Source organism: Chiloscyllium plagiosum, unplaced genomic scaffold (genome assembly GCF_037043375.1).
Source record: "Chiloscyllium plagiosum isolate Xiang-an unplaced genomic scaffold, Cpla_swu_hap1 HiC_scaffold_17, whole genome shotgun sequence".
Taxonomy (NCBI): Eukaryota; Metazoa; Chordata; class Chondrichthyes; order Orectolobiformes; family Hemiscylliidae; genus Chiloscyllium; species Chiloscyllium plagiosum.
In genome coordinates this window covers 23,264,335-23,288,815 of record NW_028270155.1, presented here as the reverse complement: position 1 = coordinate 23,288,815, position 24,481 = coordinate 23,264,335, and the positions used below count along the sequence as shown (strand labels likewise).

The following is a 24,481-nucleotide window of genomic DNA, read 5'->3' as shown; positions in this document are numbered from 1 at the left end:
CATTAAGGTCTCAAGTTCATTACTTAGAATGTGATTCCAGTGCAATAGTGAGGGAGCACTGCATTTCCAAAGTTGTACATTTTGGATGAGACAAAAACAGGTCTTTTTAAACCATAACTTTTTAAAAAAATAGAATTCCTACAGTGTGGAAACCGGCCATTCGGCTCAACAAGTCCACTCTGACCCTCTGAAAAGCACCCCACCCAGTCCCATCCCCCCCACCCCACCCTTTCCCTGTAACCCTGCATTTCCCATGACTCATGCACCTACGCTCCATATCCCTGAACACTATGGGTGATTTAGCCTGGCCAATCTATCCAACTTGCACATCTTTAGACTCTGGGAGGAAACCAGAGCACCCAGCGGACACCCACACAGACACAGGGAGAATGTGCAAACTCCGCACAGACAATCGCCCGAGGGTGGAATCAAACCTGGGTCCCTGGTGCAGAGGTAGCAGTGCTAACCACTGAGCTACCATGTCACCCCTGGTGAATAATGTTCAAAGAGCAGAAACTTCCATGTCAATTACCAGCCAACATCACCAAAATGATTAACCAGTTGTTCAAGTGTATTATCGTTTATAAGGATGTCGGTATTTTCAAAATGGCTAAACATTCGAGTTTATGTAAAATCACTAACTTCAAAGTAATTCATTCTACATGAAGTAGTTGGAAACATTTCTGACATGTAAAGAACAGCCACCACAAACTCTCAAGGTTGCAGAAATGTTAAGTTTGCAGTATCTTGGTTGTGTAGCTTAGCTGTGCATTTAGGTTTATACATAAGGATTTTGACAAATAAGTGTTACATCGTTTAAAGTACAAATCTTATAATCATTCTGCATATTTGGTTGGTAATGTGAACTACCCTATAGATTGGGTTGAGATATCTGGTTGGCATGGACCAAAGAGTCTGTTTCCATGCTGTACACCTCTATGATTCTATAACTGTTCAGGTTTTTAATCTGAACATCGTCAATGCCTCTCAACAAAGTCAACAATCACACATTTTAACCCTTTCAAGACTTTTTCTTAATATCAAGGTAGTCCTAAGTTCAAAATATAAGTGTGCAGTTTCTTACATAAAATTAACCGCGATAGTTGCTTGTTAGAAACTGAATAAATATGAATAAGTAGAAAGGATTTTAAAAAGCTTAAATAAATGCCTAGCTGTTCAATTATTTTGAAATTATATTGAGATGATTTATTTTATGTCTGTTGGGGATAGTTTGCAAGAACAATACAAATAACACACAACATTAAGACTATAAATAGCAGCAGAGTAAACTGAAATAACACATAAATCAACACTAGGTTGCCCATCACCTTTAGATTAAGCTGACCCCTGGATTAATGATTTATATATTTTATGATCTCTAAACATTCTGCTTAAGCAAAGCATGAACGTATGACAGAGAATGTCAGATGAAAGTGAAACACATTATAAAGTACAAGACACAAGAAGTCAGAACCAAAAAGTGAAATAAAAAACACTTCTATACTCACACTGTTTTTTAATGAGATACATTGTTGTACAGAAGATCAAGTGTTTAATAAGCAAATATTAAATCAACATATCTGTTGCAATTAAATAGTTTAAGCCAATGCTTTTAAAAATCTAGAATGAGCGAAATAGGTTGTACTAATTAAAATATGCCAGACCTTCTATTGCAGATAGATTTTCAATGCATTCAAAAAAAGATTTGTATCCAATGAAATCTTTTCAAAACAAATCCGTGTGTTATAACTTAAAACAATGAAAATTCTACTCCTTCACCACTTAGAATTTTCTCTAACAATGTCACTGCCTACAAGTTGATTATAATTGCTACCTAATAATATGTTAATCACATTGAAAAATACATGGCACCCACTAAGACTAAGCACAGGCACTCATATGTTAGAGCAATCTCACCCAAGATATATTCAGAAAAACAAGAAAGCCAATATTTAGAGTAAACTTACAATGACAACTGGCAAATTAATCACATTAAGTGCCATCCATCAAGGCATTACCAGGTTAGCAACAATTACATTATGAAGACTTAGGAGTTGCCCAATAAGTATGGAGTTTTCTGTAAGACAACACTGCACTGGCTTCTGATAGTATCAAGAAAAAAGGAAAATTGGGCCTTCATGGTCTTTTACTGAAAACATCAAGGGATGAAAACATAGCAACAATGGCACAAATATAGTTGAAATGAGATCTTAAACCAACTTAATTTCAAAACAGTGTAGTGCGAATAATTTAATGAAAAATACTTTTAAAATTTTTGTCAGAAAATGGAGTTTAATTAGCTACATCAAAATTGTCTTCTCCTTAGAAATATTTAACAGGTACCCAATTTGTAAACAATTGCACAACTTCCTAACGTGTACTAAAGTTTAAGCAACACATTTTCTTACAAAGACAATTCGAATACAGCTGTTAGTACATCCATTATTTTCAATATAAAAAATGTATTTTAGCACGGCACAAACTCTTGAATTAAGTAAGTAGATTGGATAAGTGTAAAGACAAAGACTTCCATCATCCTTTTCAGGTTATTTGGGAGCCTGTGGAAGGAAAAGAAAATATTACAACTGGTAAAACACATGGAAACAATAGTGCAGCCTAAAGTGCTTACCATGCCTCTGTTTACATTGATTAAATGTCAATTTCCATTAATTACGTAGAATTTCTGAATTTTTTGCTGCTACTTTGAGAGCTGTGCTCCATAATTCAGTAATTAGTGCCTGTGCAAACTGTACATTATTTGCTTTTACCATTATACTTAACTCTCAGTGCCCTGGTCCTAGCAACAAGCTTCAAAAACACAGCCTCCTTTTCTTTAGTTTTTAAGAGTGGTTGATTTCTCACCTTACTACATGAAAACGTCAAATTCAGAAAGACAGAACATGAGATGAATCATACATATTGGAAAGGTGGACACTAACATCATTTCATTTCTAAAGTCATCATAACTTCAAAAAAGAACTTCTTTAAAAACTATCCATTCATGGGATGAAGGTATCACTGGCTAGGCCATCATTTATTGTCCATCCCTAATTGCAGAGATGGCAGTTTAGACTCAACTATACTGCTGTAGGTCTGAAGTCACATCCAGATGAGCAGAGGTAGGGATGGCAGATAAACTTCCCCCAAGATGTAGTGGATGGAATTTTGCAACAATTACTAACTTCATACAGTCATCAAGTTCAGACCATAAAGTCTGCACTGGTCAAAAACAACAACTACTTTAATTCCATTTTCCAGAACTTGGCCTTGTAGATAATTCTTAAATGTCGAGGGTTTCTGCCCCTGTCATGCTACAGGCAGCAAGTTCCAGATTCCCACCAACCTCTGGACTGATAGCCTGATTGCCAATAGCCTCTCTTTATAATTACAGACTTTCATTGACTTCAAATTTCCCACATGCCATGGTGAGATTCAAACCTATGTCCCAATAACATTAACCTGGGGTTTTGATTACCAGTCCAGTGACATTACTACCACACTACCTCCCTCTAAAGCCTCATTTCCTTTAAATTGAGAATAAGTTGTCCACTGGTGTCAAGATCTTGTCAGTACTATTTTTGTCAATGTTTTCATTAATTTTAATATTAAAACACAACATATTTATGGAACTGTAGTAGATTGCTGACCATTTACACATTATACTAAATGATTTTATGGACCATATCATATCATAAGACTGTAGGTTTCATGGAATGTCAACTGGAATTTATTTGCAGTATTTGTTATAACAGAGCCAGAAATATGTCTTTAACATCAATTTGTGGCTACACAACATTTTTAGTTAACAGGAACAATGCAATTTGTACCAGTCACCCATTAAACAGATTTTACTTCATAAAAATATTGTTAAGATGCAACTTTTTTGCACTATTTATATAACATTTATTTTTAGCTTGTCTTCAATCAAGAAAGTATAGCAACAAAATGAAGAGCAGGATAGTAGCACACCAAGTAAAAAAAAAAATCACATTTCACTCTGAATCAAGGTTCTCCCACACTCATTTTCTTAGAAGTTCAGTTCCTTGTTTGAATAATACCATATTAGTCAATTATCACTCCCTGTCATCTTGTCAAAGTGGTCATGCAAGAGAACCTGGACAGTGATTAAACAGTTATTCAATCAAATCAGCATCACAGGAGATCCTTAGCCCACTTTCAGCAGTCATGAAATTACAGTCAGGAGTTATTTATCTTTGTCATAACTTAAAAGCAATTTTAATCTTCTCACAGATAAACTGTCAGACAAGGATTCAAATCTGGGACTTGACTGTCTATGTGACTGAACTACCTGTTCAACAGACTTATCAAATCGCTGGAGGAAGTAAACATTTTAGTATCTTTCACTTTTTAAGTTCAATTTATAATGCCAGTTATCAACTTCCCCTACAAACTTTTATTTTAAATTTTCCATTGAAACCCTTTAATAATTTCCGATGGTTCAGCAGAAGGCACTTGACAGCACTGTGAGGCAACAGTGCTAACCACTGTGCCACCGTGCCGCCCACTATAATATTTGAGACATGATTGTGATCAAATGAGTTATTAATTTCAGATTTTTACTGAATTAAAATTTCACTAAATGTGGATTCAAGTACCACCACAGCAAATAGTGAAATTTGAATTCAGTAAAAATCTGAAATTAAAAGCTCATTTGATCACAATCATGTCTCAAATATTATAGTGGGCGGCACGGTTGCACAGCGGTTAGCACTGTTGCCTCACAGCACCAGAGACCCGGGTTCAGTTCCCGCCTCAGGCGACTGACTGACTGTGTGGAGTTTGCACATTCTCCCAGTGTCTGCGTGGGTTTCCTCCGGGTGCTCCGGTTTCCTCCTACAGTCCAAAAATGTGCAGATTAGGTGAATTGGCCATGCTAAATTGCCCGTAGTGTTAAGTGAAGGGGTTAATGTAGGTGAGTGGGTTGCGCTTCGGCGGGTCGGTGTGGACTTGTTGGGCCGAAGGACCCATTTCCACATTGTAACTAATCTAATCTAATTAAGGCCACAGCAAAGATACCAAAAATATTGGCCAAATGTACAGATTTTGATTCAAGTGAAATCAATGCATGTGTGTACATAATGCATCCACAACGAGCTTTAAAACTTCTCAGGTTCCTCTAGATGTTAAAGTTTGTACTTATATTAACTAGCCAAAATCAAATAAGTGAATACTGCAATTTGCTTAACAAATCATTCAAAGGATTTCAAACTTGAACCAAGTGGAGTGAGTAGAGGGGACGGGAGAAGAAAGGAAAGGGTTTTCTAACCGTTTAATATTTTTACCTTGTTTTCTCCTCCTTCTATTTCTTCAACTCCTGCTTGCGTCATGAGGTCAGCAATGTTCTTCTCTAGGTCATCAATGCGAGCACTCATCTCATCAAGTGAAAGATGTCAAAGAAATATCACTTTCTTTGGAAAAGTTGTATGCTTTTATTAGTAAGGTTTGAAAATTTGCTCATTCAATTATCTGCAATAAATACTGTTGCTTGCGAATCTTATCAGATCGGATGGATCGATTGGAGAGACAGTTAGAAGCAATGAGGAATTTGCAACAGCAACAGTATGTGATGGATGGCAGTTATGGCAGGGGGAAAGATAAGAGAGGTAGGCAGCTAGTGCAGGAGTCTTCTGTGGCTATACCCATTTCAAACAAGTATGCTGATTTGGAAAATGCAGGGGGTGATGGATTCTCAGGGAACGTAGTACGAACAGCCAAGTTTCTGGTATTGAGACTGGCTGTAATGCAATGACGGGTATGTCGGCTTCCAAGAGATCAATTGTGTTAGGGGATTCTCTAGTCTGAGGTACAGACAGACGTTTCTGTGGCCAGCAGCGAAAAATCAGAATGGTGTGTTGCTTTCCCTGGAGCCAGAATCAAGGATGTCTCAGAGAGGGTGCAGAATGTTCTCAAGGGGGAGAGGGGTTAGCAAGAGGTCATTGCACACATTGGAACCAATGACATAGGACAGGAAAAGGTTGAGACTCTGAAGGGAGATTACAGAGAGTTAGGCAGGAATTTAAAAAGGAGGTCCTTGAGAGTAGTAATATTGGGATTACTCCCAGTGCTACGAACTGGTGAGCACAGGAATAGGAGGAGAGAGAGCAGATAAATGCACGGCTGAGCAGCTGGCGAATGGGAGAAGGATTCACATTTTTGGATCATTGGAATCTCTTTTGGGGTAGAAGGTCCTGTACAGGAAGTATGGATGGCACCTAAATTGGAAGGGGACTAATATACTGGCAGGGAGATTTGCTAGTCCTGCTCGGGAGGATTTAAACTAGTGGGGGGAGGAACCCAGGGAGATAGTAAGGAAAGAGATCAATCTGAGACTGGTACAGTTGAGAACATAAGCGAGTCAAACAGTCAGGACAGGCACGGACAAGGTAGGACTAATTAGTTAGACTGCATTTATTGAAGAAAGGCCAATTTTGACGGCATTAGGCAAGAACGTTTGAAAGCTGATTGGCGGCAGAAGTTCGCAGGTAAAGGGACAGCTGGAAAATGGGAAGCCCTCAGAAATGAGATAACGAGAATCCAGAGAAAGTATTTTCCTGTTAGGGTGAAAGGAAAGGCTGGTAGATATAGGGAATGCTGGACGATTAAAGAAATTGAGGGTTTGGTTAAGAAAAAGAAGGAAGCATATGTCAGGTATAGACAGGATAGATCGAGTTAATCTTTAGAAGAATATAAAGACAGTAGGAGTATACTTAAGAGGAAAATCAGGAGGGCAAAAAGGGGACATGATATAGCTTTGGCAAATAGAATTAAGGAGAATCCAAAGGGTTTTTACAAATACATTAAGGACAAAAGGGTAACTAGAGAGAGAATAGGGCCCCTCAAAGATCAACAAGGCGGCCTTTGTGTGGAGCAGCAGAAAATGGGGGAAGATACTAAATGAGTATTTTGCCTCAGTATTTACTGTGGAAAAGGATATGGAAGATATAGACTGTAGGGAAATAGATGATGACACTTTGCAAAATGTCCATATTACAGTGGAGGAAGTGCTGGATGTCTTGAAACGCATAAAGGTGGATAAATCCCCAGGGCCTGATCAGGTGTACCCTAGAACTCTGTGGGAAGTACATAAATGATTGCTGGGCCTCTTGCTGAGATATTTGTATCATCAATAGTCACAGGTGAGGTGCTGGAAGACTAGAGGTTAGCTAACGTGGTGCCACTGTTTAAGAAGGGTGGTAAAGACAAGCCAGGGAACTATAGACCAGTGAGCCTGACGTCAGTGGTGGGCTTTTTTCCTCTGGAGTATCGGAGGCTGAGGGGTGACCTTATAGAGGTTTACAAAATTATGAGGGGCATGGATAGGATAAATAGGCAAAGTCTTTTCCCTGTGGTTGGGGAGTCCAGAACTAGAGGGCATAGGTTTAGTGTGAGAGGGGAAAGATATAAAAGAGACCTAAGGGGCAACTTTTTCACACAGAGGGTGGCACGTGTATGAAATGAGCTGCCAGAGGAAGTGGTGGAGGCTGGTACAATTACAACATTTAAAAGACATTTGGATAGAGGTATGAATAGGAAGGGTTTGGAGGGATATGGGCCATGTGCTGGCAGGTGGGACTAGATTGGGTTGGGATATCTGGTCGGCATGAACGGGTTGGACCGAAGTGTCTGTTTCCGTTCTGTACATCTCTATGACTCTAATTATCATTAGTGAAAGGAAATAGAGTACTCAACCTTATGTCAAGTCCAAAAAAATTTGCCAATTTCCATGGGATAAACCAAAATCTTCTTAAAAGATCCCTAAAAACTCCAAACTTCAGAATCAATTTTACATTTACGTTTTCCACTTTAGCCATGAGAATAGCCTCAGAATTAGATGTTAATTTAATCTGATTTATTGCCATGTGTACCTAAGGACAGTGTAAAGCTTTGTTTGTGAGCAGTACAGGCAGATCATAAATAAGGACAGATGATAGGGTGCTTGGACAGAGTGAGCCATACAGGTTACACCTTACAGAATGTGCTCTAAGCATGATCAACATTAACTAGATTAATATTATTTGAAGTGAGTCCATTCATCAGTCTAATAACAGCAGGAAAAATGCTGTTCTTGAACCTGTTTGGTGCATGTGTTCAAGCTTCTGTATCTTCTGCCTGACAGAAGAGGTTATAGGTGACTATTACTGGAGTGGGAAGGGTCTTTGATGATGTTGACAGCCTTTCCACAACAAAGATAAGTGTAAATGGAGTGCATGGATGGTAGGTTGGCTTCTCTGATATCCTGGGCTGTGCACACAATATTCTGTATTTTCTTACAGTCCCGAGCAGAGCAGTTATCATACCAGATAGAATGCTTTAGAATGCTTTAGGTGAAACCAGGTACAACTGGAAAGGTTGGTCAGGGTCCTCCTGGACATGCCGAATTTCCTAAGTTGCCTGAGGAAGAAGCGACATGGTTGTGCATTGTTGACCATTGCATCTACGTGGGACGTCCAACACAGGTTGTCGGTTATTGTCGTTTCTAGAAACTTGATGCGGTCAACCCTCTCACGCTCAACTCAGTTGATCTAGATGGGGAGGTGTTCTCCTTCGTTTCTGAAGTCAATGATCAGTTCTTTTGACTACATTGAGAAAGAGGCAGGTTTCAGTGCACTAGGACAGCCTCCGATACTCCAGAGGAAAAAAGCCCACCACTGACGTCAGGCTCACTGGTCTATAGTTCCTCTATCTCCTTTTTGCATTGTGACTCATCATTGTTTGATATCCATCCTACCACAGTCGTGTCAACAGCAAATCTGGAGATGGCGATCATTTGGAATTTGGCTTCAGAATTGTGGGTGTACAGGGATTATAGTATGGGATTTCAGGGTTGTGAGTACAATTGTACATCTTCACTGAATATCTAATAGAGGAAAAGGTTGTGCTACAAACTAATCTCTACTAGAAATGGAATCAAACTGCCCAACTTTTTTCAGTTTACAATCGATAATGCTTCATTTTTCGAAGAGTCCAGGCTAGATTCAAACCCAGGTCTGAGAGGTAAAACAGCAGCATGTGATCGTCGCTGCACTGTACGGCTGTCTATTGGATAACATTCAAACTATCTGGCGCAACCTGGCAAATCTCACATTCAACATTTCAAGAAGCTCAAAAGATTCTTAAACCAATATTTTAAAAATGGGAACTAACACAACTGTCTAACTTTTTGCAACTATTTCTTGTAATCCCTCTGCTTTCCAATCTGTTTCTTCCGCTTTTAGACCCACTTCTTTGACCAAGATTTTGGTTTCTCTTCCCAATCTCTTCTCCTTTACCTAAGCTCCGTAGAGCACTTCGGAATGTTTTGAAATGCTACAGGTGCTATATAAACACAACTTCTTATTGCAGAGAGAAACCATGCCTCAGCGCAAACAAACAATGCAAAATAAAACAGGAATAATATTTTTGCATAGAGCATTTTTCTTTGCTAATCTAGTGAAGTGTTTATTTTCCAAACCAAACAACAATTATTGGGGTTATAAATGATTTTCAGACAGTACAATCTGCAAAGCAATTTTGCAGGCTTTTGAATGGTTTTCAATAAACAATATCACCAAGTTAAAAAACACAACACAAGGTTATAGTCCAACAGGTTTATTTGGAAGCATTAGCTTTCGGAGTGCTGCTCCTTCATACAAGGTCCACAGCCACCTGATGAAGGAACAGCGCTCTGAAAGCTAGTGCTTTCAAATAAACTTGTTGGACTATAACCTGGTATTGTGTGATTGTTAACTTTGTACACCCTTGTCCAACACCGGCACTTCCAAATCACAATATCACTAACATCTCCTCAGGAGATCCTCTGAAGGATCAGTGCTTAGCACCTACTTTACCTGGACAGGCACTCGAATGAAATAATGCATTTCATCTAGGCAAGGTATCCCTGGTTTCTATGACAGAAGTGAATGCATGTTGTCTATGCTATTGACTGCATCAATGATTTCTTCCATTTCTTTAATTAGGTTACCCAATGATGCTCATCCTGTGTTATCATTGTAATGTCCTAACTTGTCCTTTGTTTGAAGATAGCAGTCCTGTTGAAAGCAGCAACGATTACAGTATAGCATATAAACATTTTGAAACTCTGCATTGTTGAAGAAGCCTCCTGAGTTAACAGTTGAGACTGTCTTCCCAATATCATGATAAAAAGACTCCTAGATGTTTGAAAAGACGTGGTGCTGTGTGCTAATTTAAAATACTCCACAACTCTGGTTTAATTTTGTAATTGAACATGATGACTGACGTGATCGTGAAATTGCTCATTTCAACCAACAGATCAACTTAAGACTGTCTGATGTTCTTCAACTAAGAAAAATCTCCTGACATAACAAAGTCAATCTTGGTACAACCACGGAATTTACTGATACATGCTGGCTTCTCTATATTCATCAAGATGCTGCTGAAACTTCAAATAATCTCCTATTTAAAATGTACAGTTCTAGGTAAATCATCTGCCATTGAGCACAGCACACTGTTGGATGTACAAGAACATTGAATAATACATTCTGGTCAGATAATTTGGATACTTAGAGCTCCAATTGTATGCAGGAGTACATTCAAAGTGTTAGCAAGTAGGGAGAGGAATTCTGCTTAGTCAATTTAATCCAAATTTCCTCCATGTCAGGTGCACAAATCGGACTTTAACTTCCAATTAAAACTTATAAAGTAGTTAGCAATACCAAATTTGTATTCACAATCAAGTGCTGGAGCTGAGAAAAATTTCCACAGTTAATTCAACCAATCACAAAAAAAACATGCTCAATCACACATACAACACAACCATGCTGGTCAACCTGTATGTGTAACTAAATAATCACTTTACACTAAAGCTATCTTCTTCTGTATTGTTTCAAAGCAATTTAGTTTCTACTTTTGGATTTGGCAGAGAGCATAGTACAGCAACAGGTTGCTAGTAGTGTCAATTTACCACATTTAAATGTACTTAAAATGAAATTTTCACCTACAGTAAATTATAGTATTATTTTAGGTGCAACCCAATGTCTCTTTTATATTGTGGAGCTGCCTCCATTGCTATATATAATCTCTCATGTCAGAAGATAATCTGAACAGGCTAGTAGCATAACAGCATTGGGCTACAGGACTACCACAACAACAATCTTGCCTTCAGAGACAACCTTTAATACAATAGGCTTGTAAGGTATCTCTAAGATCAAGAAGATCACCCAGATTTGGTCTTGGAGTCGGTGCAGAAAATTGTGTTAACATCTGCACAAAATTTATAAGTAATAAATTCTAATATAAGACTACTAAGATTTCCTTGGAATTTGCGTGCATTACAAAATTACATTGAATTTACAGAAACGGCTCATCCAGTCCAACTGGTCTATGCTGGTGCTTTTTTCACATTAAACTTGAAATCCCTTCCCACCGTATATCAATTAACTTTAACATTTGGAACTTTATTTGTCTTTGAAAGAAAGGATATTTCTACCGATGATCTGGTCAGACATTGTCTGGAATTTGTCTTGCATCTGTTGGAGCAGTGTAGTAACCTGAAAAATATAAATTAACCATGCTATTATCTGTTTTAAAGCTGTAACTTCTTTAATAGAAACTGGTTGCATCAGTCACCCACATTTTCTTTTTTTTTATTCTTTCATGCGATGTGGACTTCACTTGCAAGGTGAGCATCTGTTGATTATCCTTAATTGCTTTTGAAATGACTGGTTTGTTGGCCATTTCAAAAGATAGTTAAGAGGCTATCAGGAAGGGCTCATGCCCGAAAAGTCGATTCTCCTGTTCCTTGGATGCTGCCTGACCTGCTGTGCTTTTCCAGCAACACATCTCCAGCATCTGCAGTCCTCACTTTCTCCTCCCTGAAGTCAAAGGATGTCAAGTTTTGTTCACTAAAATGCATCAGTGTTGCCAGATGGGATTTTACAACAATGGATAACAGCTGCCATAGTCATCAATACAGTATTACGATTATTTTTATATTCCAGATTTATTCATTAAAGTTAAGTTTCCTGATACTGTAAACATTTATCCAAAGCCTTACTAAATATTTAAAGAGTTAAACAAAACAATTATATATGACAATTCTGATTTGCGTACCTCAGACCTTGGTAGTGCACTGAAATGTCAATTTCGATTCTGATCTTAAAGTTTAGAGTGGACCTTAAATCCATAATTGCATGACTCAAAAATGAGAATGGTCACTGAGCCAAGGCTCGTGCATGGGGTAAACAGGGCCAGCCAGTATTAATTTCCAAAAGCTTGTCATGTTAGGTCAAATGTAAACAAATCTTTGAATAAAGCAAGAGAATAGAGTGAGGAAGCGCAGTAAATTTGAATTCAATTAATTTCCAAAATGACAGTATGTGTCTAAGTTGTAGCATGTGCTAACATTTCCCTCTTTCCATAGTTAGAGATGATATTTTCAAGCAAATGACAAGGTTAAAAGCAGGCAAGTTGTGCTAAGTGATGTTTCATTAAGGTCTCTACTAGGGATGACCTGGAAATTCAGGAGACAATACCTAAACGTGCTAAGCACCTCAGAATATGGAGTAAAGCAAATTATACTTTTTCATGCAACAAATGTGAGGGGTCTGGAATGTGCTACCTGAAACTTTGGTTAATGCAGGTTCAATCTCCGCTTTTAAGGATCTGGATTATCATTTGAAAAGGCCAGAAGTAAACAGGGAGAAGGCCAAGAAATAGTAATTGGCAAACTGGTCTTTTGAAGAACAGGCCAAATAAACTCCGCCTGTGATTCTGTGAAAGCTAGCTACAAGACCTGGGGCATTGATTAGCATAACCAGCAGATAAGTGGCAGGTGCAAATAAATGCAAATATATTGAAGCACTATTTTTTGCTTAAATTAGAAACATTAATACACCTTGCATTAATAATTTGCTTAAATTAGAAACATTAAGACATTAAATATTAAGCAGAAAATCTTGATATGCAGATACACCAGACAAATGGTGGCAATTCAAATAGGGACGTTAATTACAGAAAGTGAGATGTTTGACTTATAGATGTTTAGAATAAAAAGGTCACAATACTGACCTATGTAAGCATTAGTTAGGTAGCAATTTGACAACTGTGTACTTAAAGATAGAAAGGCAACAAATAATGTGCAGTATATATTCACTAAGATGTCAACAGAAATAAGGGGTTACAATATGGAAACCGACTTGTGAAATTGGTCCTAATTCAATCAAACAGAAAATTAAGGTAGAGACATGAACTTGATGAGGTTTTCAAATTATGAAGGCTGTGATAGTTAAAGTCATCGATGCCACTGGTTCGTAAGATAGCTGAAAGCTAATGAGTAAGACAAGTAAAAAGCCATACAAAAAGTAATTAGCATTGGAATGTTGACTTTTATTTTAAAGGTGAGGGAGCTGCAATACAAAGGGATGCAAGATACATTTGTCATATAAAGGCCTGATTAGATCCTAGTTAAAGTAAATGTATTCAGTTTTTGGCATCACAGCATTAAGGACATATTAGCTTTGGCTGGGCTTCAGTGCAGATTAACTAGAATGATACTTGAGGTTAGGTTTGGGGAGAGATTATACAAATTAGTCTTGTTTTCTCTAGAATTTAGAAGGTTATGGAGTGGCCTGATCAAAGTCTTCAAGATATCAACATGAAAATACAGGTTAGATATAGATAAACCGTTTCCACTTGGTGGGGATTCTAGAACTAGGGGCATGGTTTAAGAATAAAGGCCAGACTGTTCTGGGGAAATGTCAGGAAGCAATTCTACACAACAAGGGTGGTGGATTTGGCCGAGCTTGTCCTCACCCTCAACAACTTCTCTTTTAACTCGTCTAAATTTTCTTTAGGTCAGAGATGTGGCCATGGATACGCCCATGGACCGCAGTTATGCTCGTTTCTTCATGAGGTACGAGGAACATTCCTTGTTCCAGTCCTATTCTGGCCCCCATCCACAGCTCTTTCTCCAAATTATCAATAATATCATTGCTGCTGCATCCCTCTCTCTTCCGGAACCGGACAGGTTTATCGATTTCACTTCCAATTTCCACCCCACCCTCACGTTCACCTGGACCATCTCTAACTCCTCCCTTCACTTCCTCAACATCTGTTCCCATTTCTGGGGATAGACTGGCCACAAACATCCACTCTCAACCCACCAACTCCCACAGCTATCGGGATCATACAGCCTCGCATCTTGTTTCCCGTAAAGACTCCATTCCACTCTCCCAGTTCCTCCGTCTCCATTGCATATGTTTCAATGAGGTCAACCTCAATGAGGAAGCCTCTGAAACATCCCCCTTCTTCGACAACCAAGTATTCCCCAACACCGTTGTGGCACGCCCCTCAACCAGATCCAACCCATTGCCCACACTTCTGTTCTCAGCCCCTCTCTTCCCACCAACAGCGACTGGGTTCCCCATGTCCTTACCCAACATCCAGGACATCACCAGTTGCCATTTCCACCACCTCTAGCGAGATGCCATCACCAGACACACATTCCCCTCCCCTCCCTTGTCCACCTTCCACAGGGTCCATTCCTTCCGGGACACCCTGATCCACTCTTCCTTCACTCCCAACATCTTCCCAAAGCCCCATGGCATCTTCCCATGCAAATGAAGGTACAACACATGCCCATTTATCTCCTCCCTCCCACAGTATCCAAGGGCCCAAACATACCTTCCAGGTGAAGCAGCACTTTAACTGCACTTCTCACAATCTAGTCTACTGCATTCGCTGCTCACAATGTGATCCCCTCTACATTAGGGAAACAAAGCATAGATTGGGTGACTGCTTTGCAGAACATCTATGTTCTGCCCCCCAAAAAGACCCTGTTCTTTCTGTTGCCTGCCACTTTAACACACCACCCTGTTCCCTGTCCAACATCTCGGTCTCAGACATTTCAAACATTGGCAAGTTATATTACAGCTGTATAAAACTTTAGTTAGGCTATATTTGGAATATTGCGTGCACTTCTGGTGGCCACATTACCAGAAGGACATAGATGTTTTGAAAAAGGTACAAAAAAGGTTTACCAGGATGTTGCTAGTCTGGAGGGTTTTAGTTATGAGGAGAGATTAAATAAAGTCGGATTGCTTTCACTGGAAATATGGGGTTTGAGTGGCGGCCTGATAAGAGATTTACAAAATTATGAGACGCATAAATAGGCTGGATAGTCAGAAGCCTTTTTCCCAGGGCGGAAGGGTTAACTAAAATATAGCATAGAATCAAGGTTAGAGAGGGAAGGTTTGGGGGGGGGGGGGGCAGCACAGGGAAAATGTTTCAGAGTAGTGGGTACCTGGAATGCACTGCCAAAGGAGGTGGTGGAAGCGGGTGCGTTAGCAATGTTTAAGATATAGCTTGATAGACCATGAATGGGAGGCAAACACAGAGGGATAGAAACCGTGTATCAGCAATAAGAAGCGGGAAAAATAAGGATTAAAAATTAGCACAGGCTTGGTGGGCTGAAGGGCCTGTTCCTGTGCTGTATTGTGTTGTACTGTATTACCTGCTATACCTGCATACTAGTTTTCTGCAACTCATGTATGAAGACACAGGGAGCTCTGCGCACTGAAGCACTCTAAAAATTTCTCTTCATTTAAATAATGAGTTGCCTTTATATTCCACCAACCAAAATAATTAACTCGCATTTCCAAATTAAACTTCATCTGTCAAATTTTGGCCATTCACCTACCCTATCCATACTCATTTGTAAATTTCATATTTCTTTATTGCCACTTACTTTCCCATCTTTTTGAGTGGGCTATTTTAAAGAGCTAAAGATACCTGCTCAAAAGGAGGAACCTTAAAGGTTTTGGGAGTCTGAGAGACTAAGCAGCTTAACAAAGGCAGAAATGAGATTTAACGAATGATCTGTTTCTACACTGGAACATGCTATCATTCTACAGCCATATAAAATTGGGAAAAATAAACGCAAGTGCTGAAAATCTGAAATTAAAATAAAAACATTAGATTAGATTAGATTACTTACAGTGTGGAAACAGGCCCTTCGACCACAAGTCCACACCGACCTGCCAAAGCGCAACCCACCCCAGACACATTCCCTTACATTTACCCCTTCACCTAACACTATGGGCAATTTAGCATGGCCAATTCAGCTAACCTGCACATTTTTGGATTGTGGGAGGAAACCGGAGCACCTGGAGGAAACCCACGCAGACATGGGGAGAATGTGCAAACTCCACACAGAGGGTCGCCTGAGGCGGGAATTGAACCCGGGTCTCTGGCGCTGTGAGGCAACAGTGCTAACCACTGTGCCACCCACATTCTGGTGATGATCAGCAAGTCTGGCAGCATATGTTAAGACAGAATCAACGTATATGAATCAGATCAATCAGCTCTTATGAAAAGGCACTGGTTTGGAAGTTAACTCCATTTCTCTCCACAATTGCTGTGATCTGTTCAACACTTCCAGCATTTTTGTTGTTTCTATTATATGAAGTGGGCTTTGGAATCAATGCAGCCAATTGAAATAACTTCTGATGCGTACCTCGGCTGCATGCTGGGAACTTGAAAAATGGACAAAATCAGAGCACATTTAATTTTCATATGTAAAGTAAACTGTAAGTATGGATAAGAGGTGTGAATGTCAACACATTACGCTGTATGAGCTTCTGCTTGTGAAGTTTGCTGCCACTGTACTTTTTAAGTATAGAAAACTAAGGATCTTACTTGGTCTCGTGTAGTGAGAGGGAAACCGCTTCCTGGTTTAACTGGAAAAGTCTCTTAGGGCGAACTGTATCTTGTTAACTATATGTTAGCAACTAGTTTTAGATTACATTGAAGTGATAGACATTGTTGGTGCCCATGGCTACCCCTTTCGTGTGGATGACGTGGGAGAATTTGAAGGAGAAATTGTTGAGGGTGAGGACCAGTTCAACCAAATGAATAAGAGTATCATCGAAGGGTACTGGTGGGGACATCGGGAAAGGAAGAAACGGAGGGCTTGGTCATGGCGGATAGAGGTGTAAAGGGACTGGATGTCCATGGTGAAGATGAGGTGTTCAGGGCTAGGGAAATGGAAGTCTTGGAGGAGGTGGAGGGCGTCGATAGTGTCCCAAACGTATGTGGGGATCCATCCGCCATCGACTCAGCATGCTCCTGCCCAACAAACTCATCTGGTCCTACCTCGACTCCATCCTCTCCCCCTTCGTCTAGGCACTTTCCACCTACATCCTACCACACCCTCCATATCTTCAGCAACTTCCAGTTCTCCAGTAGACAGCGCTTTCTTTTCACTATGGACGTGCAGTCCTTATACATGTCCATACCCCACAATGATAGCCTCCAGGCCCTCCGTTTCTTCCTCTCCAGTAAACCCATCCAATCCCCCTCTACGAATACCTTCCTCCACCTCGCCAAACTGGTCCTCACCTTCAATAACTTTTCCTTTAACTCCTCCCATTTCCTCCAAATCAAAAGGACGACCCCAGCTACGCTTGCCTCTATATCGAACAGTCCCTCTTCAGTATGTACACAGGCACTGTACCCCAACTCTTCCACCGTTACATTGATGACTGCATCATTGCAGCATCCTGCTCCCAGGATGAACTGGAGCAGTTCATCAACTTTGCACAAAACTTCCACCCTGCCTTCAAATTCACTTGGTCCATCTCGGACACCTCTCTCACTTTTATTAACCTCATAATTTCCATCTCCGGTGACAGTTTCCAGATGGACTACAAACCTACAGACTCCCAGACCCACCAGGACTACACCTCACCCAACCTAGTATCCTGCAAGAACTCCATCTCATTCTCCCAATTCCTCTACCTCTACCCCATCTATTTGGACGAGGAAATATTCCACTCGTGAGCATCCTAGACGTTCAACTTTTTTGAACAACGTGCTTTTCCTCCCTCTGTCATCCAGACAGCTGTCTGCCACACCACCTCCATTCTACCGCTCTAACCTCACCCCATTCAATAAAGACAGAGTCCCCCTTGTCCTCACCTGCCACCCCACCAGTCTCCGCATCCAATGCATCATCCTCAAACACTTTCACCAACTCCAAATAGACCACACCACCAAGAACATCCTCCCCTTCACACCCCTCTCTGCCTTCCCCAAGGACCACTCCCTCCGATTGTCCTTGGTTCACACCACCCCACCACCGAACCCACAGGTACCTTCCCCTGCAAACAGAAAAGGTACAAAACCTGCCCTACACCACCCTCCATCACCACCATCCAGGGCCCCAAACAGTCCTTCCAGGTAAGGCAGAGGTTCACCTGCCTCTCTTCCAAACTAGTTTACTGCATCAGATACTCCCAGTGTGGTCCCCTCTACATCAGGGAGACTGAACATAAACTCAGAGAATGGCTCACCGAGCACTGCAGTCACCACCCATTTCAATTCGCCCAACCACTCTCCTTCCGACATGATAATCCTTGGCCTCCTCCATTGTCAAAAGAAACCAGAGCTCCTATTGGAGGAATAACACCTTACCTTCTGCCTGGGCACCCGACAGCCGAAGGACTCAACATTGAGTTCTCCAATTTCAAATAACCTCCCTTCACAGTCCTTCCCCCTCACTTCCACTGCACTCTGCCATTGACCAACCAGGTCATACTCGCTACCTGTCTTCACCTATCCCCAACTCACCAACCAGCCCCCACCTCCCCCTTTACCTGCAGCTCCTTCTACATCCACCCTCAGTCCTACAGAAGGGTTAGATCTGAAACATTGATTACTGCAAGTCCTGATGCTACCTGTCCCCATTAGGACTGAGACAGTCTGTGTTTGGGTGAAGCTGCCCTGCATTGGGACAGGGGACAGTCTGTGTTTGGGTGAAGCTGCCCCCATTGGGACAGGGGACAGTCTGTGTTTGGGTGAAGCTGCCCCCATTGGGACAGGGGACAGTCTGTGTTTGGGTGAAGCTGCCCTGCATTGGGACAGGGGACAGTCTGTGTTTGGGTGAAGCTGCCCCCATTGGGACAGGGGACAGTCTGTGTTTGGGTGAAGGTGCCCCCATTGGGACAGGGGACAGTCTGTGTTTGGGTGAAGCTGCCCCCACTGGGACAGGGGACAGTCTGTGTTTGGGTGAAGCTGCCCCCATTGGGACAGGGGACAGTCTGTGTTTGGGTGAAGCTCTCTCCTCCCTCCCCCCCTCGGGACAGGGGACAGTCTGTGTTTGGGTGAAGCTGCCCCCATTGGGACAGGGGACAGTCTGTGTTTGGGTGAAGCTGCCCCCATTGGGACAGGGGACAGTCTGTGTTTGGATGAAGCTCTCTCCTCCCCCCCCCCATTGGGACAGGGGACAGTCTGTGTTTGGGTGAAGCTCTCTCCTCCCTCCCCCCATTGGGACAGGGGACAGTCTGTGTTTGGGTGAAGCTCGCTCCTCCCCCCCCCATTGGGACAGGGGACAGTCTGTGTTTGGGAGAAGCTCTCTCCTCCCCCCCCCCCCCCCCCCATTGGGACAGGGGACAGTCTCTGTTTGGGTGAAGCTCTCTCCTCCCCCCCCATTGGGACAGGGGACAGTCTGTGTTTGGGTGAAGCTCTCTCCTCCCTCCCCCCACCCCTCCCCCCATTGGGACAGGGGACAGTCTGTGTTTGGGTGAAGCTCTCTCCTCCCTCCCCCCATTGGGACAGGGGACAGTCTGTGTTTGGGTGAAGCTCTCTCCTCCCTCCCCCCATTGGGACAGGGGACAGTCTGTGTTTGGGTGAAGCTCTCTCCTCCCTCCCCCCATTGGGACAGGGGACAGTCTGTGTTTGGGTGAAGCTCTCTCCTCCCTCCCCCCATTGGGACAGGGGACAGTCTGTGTTTGGGTGAAGCTCTCTCCTCCCTCCCCCCATTGGGACAGGGGACAGTCTGTGTTTGGGTGAAGCTGCCCCCATTGGGACAGGGGACAGTCTGTGTTTGGGTGAAGGTGTCCCCATTGGGACAGGGGACAGTCTGTGTTTGGGTGAAGGTGCCCCCATTGGGACAGGGGACAGTCTGTGTTTGGGTGAAGCTGCCCCCATTGGGACAGGGGACAGTCTGTGTTTGGGTGAAGCTCTCTCCTCCCCCCCCCCATTGGGACAGGGGACAGTCTGTGTTTGGGTGAAGCTCTCTCCTCCCTCCCCCCATTGGGACAGGGGACAGTCTGTGTTTGGGTGAAGCTCTCTCCTCCCCCCCCCCCCCCATTGGGACAGGGGACAGTCTGTGTTTGGGTGAAGCTCTCTCCTCCCTCCCCCCATTGGGACAGGGGACAGTCTGTGTTTGGGTGAAGCTCTCTCCTCCCTCCCCCCATTGGGACAGGGGACAGTCTGTGTTTGGGTGAAGCTCTCTCCTCCCCCCCCCCCCATTGGGACAGGGGACAGTCTGTGTTTGGGTGAAGCTCTCTCCTCCCTCCCCCCATTGGGACAGGGGACAGTCTGTGTTTGGGTGAAGCTCTCTCCTCCCCCCCCCCATTGGGACAGGGGACAGTCTGTGTTTGGGTGAAGCTCTCTCCTCCCTCCACCCCCCCCCCTCCCCCCATTGGGACAGGGGACAGTCTGTGTTTGGGTGAAGCTCTCTCCTCCCCCCCCCATTGGGACAGGGGACAGTCTGTGTTTGGGTGAAGCTCTCTCCTCCCTCCTCCCATTGGGACAGGGGACAGTCTGTGTTTGGGTGAAGCTCTCTCCTCCCCCCCCCCCCCCATTGGGACAGGGGACAGTCTGTGTTTGGGTGAAGCTCTCTCCTCCCTCCCCCCCCCCCCTCCCCCCATTGGGACAGGGGGCAGTCTGTGTTTGGGTAAAGCTCTCTCCTCCCTTCCCCCCCCCCTCCCCTCCCCCCATTGGGACAGGGGTCAGTCTGTGTTTGGGTGAAGCTCTCTCCTCCCTCCCCCCCCCCCTCCCCCCATTGGGACAGGGGACAGTCTGTGTTTGGGTGAAGCTCTCTCCTCCCCCCCCCCCATTGGGACAGGGGACAGTCTGTGTTTGGGTGAAGCTCTCTCCTCCCTCCCCCCCCCCCCCTCCCCCCATTGGGACAGGGGACAGTCTGTGTTTGGGTGAAGCTCTCTCCTCCCTCCCCCCATTGGGGCAGGGGACAGTCTGTGTTTGGGTGAAGCTCTCTCCTCCCCCCCCCCATTGGGGCAGGGGACAGTCTGTTTGGGTGAAGCTCTCTCCTCCCTCCCCCCATTGGGGCAGGGGACAGTCTGTGTTTGGGTGAAGCTCTCTCCTCCCCCCCCCTCCCCCCATTGGGACAGGGGACAGACTGTGTTTGGGTGAAGCTCTCTCCTCCCTCCCCCCACCCCTCCCCCCATTGGGACAGGGGACAGTCTGTTTGGGTGAAGCTCTCTCCTCCCTCCCCCCATTGGGACAGGGGACAGTCTGTGTTTGGGTGAAGCTCTCTCCTCCCTCCCCCCATTGGGGCAGGGGACAGTCTGTGTTTGGGTGAAGCTCTCTCCTCCCTCCCCCCATTGGGACAGGGGACAGTATGTGTTTGGGTGAAGCTGCCCCCATTGGGACAGGGGACAGTCTGTGTTTGGGTGAAGGTGCCCCCATTGGGACAGGGGACAGTCTGTGTTTGGGTGAAGCTCTCTCCTCCCCCCCCCCCATTGGGACAGGGGACAGTCTGTTTGGGTGAAGCTCTCTCCTCCCTCATTCCCCCCATTGGGACAGGGGACAGTCTGTGTTTGGGTGAAGCTGCCCCCATTGGGACAGGGGGCAGTCTGTGTTTGGGTAAAGCTCTCTCCTCCCTTCCCCCCCCCCCTCCCCTCCCCCCATTGGGACAGGGGTCAGTCTGTGTTTGGGTGAAGCTCTCTCCTCCCCCCCCCCCATTGGGACAGGGGACAGTCTGTGTTTGGGTGAAGCTCTCTCCTCCCCCCCCCCCCATTGGGACAGGGGACAGTCTGTGTTTGGGTGAAGCTCTCTCCTCCCTCCCCCCCCCCTCCCCCCATTGGGACAGGGGACAGTCTGTGTTTGGGTGAAGCTCTCTCCTCCCTCCCCCCATTGGGGCAGGGGACAGTCTGTGTTTGGGTGAAGCTCTCTCCTCCCCCCCCCCCCATTGGGGCAGGGGACAGTCTGTGTTTGGGTGAAGCTCTCTCCTCCCTCCCCCCATTGGGGCAGGGGACAGTCTGTGTTTGGGTGAAGCTCTCTCCTCCCCCCCCATTGGGACAGGGGACAGTCTGTGTTTGGGTGAAGCTCTCTCCTCCCTCCCCCCACCCCTCCCCCCATTGGGACAGGGGACAGTCTGTGTTTGGGTGAAGCTCTCTCCTCCCTCCCCCCATTGGGACAGGGGACAGTCTGTTTGGGTGAAGCTCTCTCCTCCCTCCCCCCATTGGGACAGGGGACAGTCTGTGTTTGGGTGAAGCTGCCCCCATTGGGACAGGGGACAGTCTGTGTTTGGGTGAAGGTGCCCCCATTGGGACAGGGGACAGTCTGTGTTTGGGTGAAGCTCTCTCCTCCCCCCCCCCCCCCCATTGGGACAGGGGACAGTCTGTGTTTGGGTGAAGCTGCCCCCATTGGGACAGGGGACAGTCTGTGTTTGGGTGAAGCTCTCTCCTCCTCCTCCCCCCCCCCCCCCCCCCCATTGGGACAGGGGACAGTCTGTGTTTGGGTGAAGCTCTCTCGTCCCTCCCCCCCCCCCCCCTCCCCCCATTGGGACAGGGGACAGTCTGTGTTTGGGTGAAGCTCTCTCCTTCCCCCCCCCCCTTGGGACAGGGGACAGTCTGTGTTTGGGTGAAGCTGCCCCCGTTGGGACAGGGGACAGTCTGTGTTTGGGTGAAGCTCTCTCCTCCTCCTCCCCCCCCCCCCCATTGGGACAGGGGACAGTCTGTGTTTGGGTGAAGCTCTCTCCTCCCTCCCCCCCCCCTCCCCCCTTGGGACAGGGGACAGTCTGTGTTTGGGTGAAGCTCTCTCCTCCCTCCCCCCATTGGGGCAGGGGACAGTCTGTGTTTGGGTGAAGCTCTCTCCTCCCTCCCCCCCCCTCCCCCCTTGGGACAGGGGACAGTCAGTGTTTGGGTGAAGCTCTCTCCTCCCTCCCCCCATTGGGACAGGGGACAGTCTGTGTTTGGGTGAAGCTCTCTCCTCCCCCCCCCCCCCCCCCCCATTGGGACAGGGGACAGTCTGTGTTTGGGTGAAGCTCTCTCCTCCCTCCCCCCATTGGGACAGGGGACAGTCTGTGTTTGGGTGAAGCTCTCTCCTCCCTCCCCCCCCCCTCCCCCCATTGGGACAGGGGACAGTCAGTGTTTGGGTGAAGCTCTCTCCTCCCTCCCCCCATTGGGACAGGGGACAGTCAGTGTTTGGGTGAAGCTCTCTCCTCCCTCCCCCCATTGGGACAGGGGACAGTCAGTGTTTGGGTGAAGCTCTCTCCTCCCTCCCCCCATTGGGACAGGGGACAGTCTGTGTTTGGGTGAAGCTCTCTCCTCCCTCCCCCCCATTGGGACAGGGGACAGTCTGTGTTTGGGTGAAGCTCTCTCCTCCCTCCCCCCCATTGGGACAGGGGACAGTCTGTGTTTGGGTGAAGCTGCCACCAAGGAGACAGAGTCAGGAAGCTGAGGCCTAGTCTGACCGGCACAGCCTGAGCCTCCAGTCGCGCTGCTCGCCCACTACCAGGGTGCACCTTAAGCTCCCGCCATCCCTCACTCACCACTGCGGTCAGGTCCTGCACTGTCTTTGGGTCCGTTTCCGACATCTTGGCAGTTATTTAGCCTCAGTCCTCAGTTGCTCGGTTACCACAACAACCCACAGCACGGTGACCCTGCCCACTCCGACAACACCGTGCTCTCGCGAGAATCCGCGCGCGCGCCCCGCTGCATCATGGGTGTTGTAGTCCTCTCGCCGCACTCCCTCATGTGAATTGACAATGCGCTGATTCTGGATTAGTGGTGCTGGAAGAGCACAGCAATTCAGGCAGCATCCGAGGAGTGCTGTGCTCTTCCAGCACCACTAATCCAGAATCTGGTTTCCAGCATCTGCAGTCATTGTTTTTACCTGACAATGCGCTGAGTCTGGTTTTCCCACCAACTCTCAATATTCCACTTTGGCCTTATTTACTTGGTGTATTGTAACATGCCATACCTTCCAACCCAAGCACATTTGGAAATAATCACGTATTTGCTTTCAAAATGCATATCTATCCAAGGCACACAGGGAGCCCTGATCCAATATCCTAGAGGGAAAAACCATTAAAACTCAGAAATGACGCATACTGATCTGACTTATCTTGTTCCTCAGAATCGCTGTCTAGTACAAGCCAGTATATTCATTTCCAAGATTTGTCAAATCCAGGTTTTCCCCTGTGATGTTATATTTAAATTAAGCAAGTGAGAGAGGGGCTTGCAAAGGTTGTTGTTTCTGCAAAAATCACAAGGTTGAGTCGTGGGGAGGGGCGAATGTTAAGCTAGATATGCTTGCACAGTTACAAGTAGCTGTATCTTGCTTCTGCAAAAATTACAAGGCGGAATCACGTGGGTGTATACCAAGAAATAACTAACCGAAAAGGGAGGTGGTCGACTGGTAGAGACAGGTGTATTGACATGACAGTTGCAATTGTCACGCACATAGGGAGTTAGTA

At 45.0% G+C, this 24,481-nt stretch overlaps 1 protein-coding gene across 1 annotated transcript; it reads right to left on the bottom strand.

Annotated features, from left to right (window-relative positions):
• Window positions 1-1,496: 1,496 nt before the first annotated feature.
• hsbp1b (heat shock factor binding protein 1b) lies at window positions 1,497-23,687 on the bottom strand. The gene is made up of 4 exons (XM_087995752.1): window positions 23,555-23,687; window positions 11,462-11,528; window positions 5,304-5,401; window positions 1,497-2,558 (listed from the first exon to the last, which is right to left on the bottom strand). Exons 1-4 carry the CDS (start codon window positions 23,597-23,599, stop codon window positions 2,547-2,549), a joined length of 222 nt encoding a protein of 73 aa, XP_087851878.1. The 5' UTR covers window positions 23,600-23,687; the 3' UTR covers window positions 1,497-2,546.
• Between the last annotated feature and the right edge of the window lie 794 nt (window positions 23,688-24,481).

Bases quoted from the DNA above. Each gene is read 5' to 3' on its own strand.
- hsbp1b (XM_087995752.1), bottom strand. From the start codon at position 23,599: ATGTCGGAAACGGACCCAAAGACAGTGCAGGACCTGACCGCAGTG. The intron at 11,529-23,554 runs GTGAGTGAGGGA...TATATTTTTCAG, and splicing joins TGCAGGACCTGACCGCAGTG to GTTACTACACTGCTCCAACA. The intron at 5,402-11,461 runs ATATCCTTTCTT...GACATCTTTCAC, and splicing joins TGACCAGATCATCGGTAGAA to TTGATGAGATGAGTGCTCGC.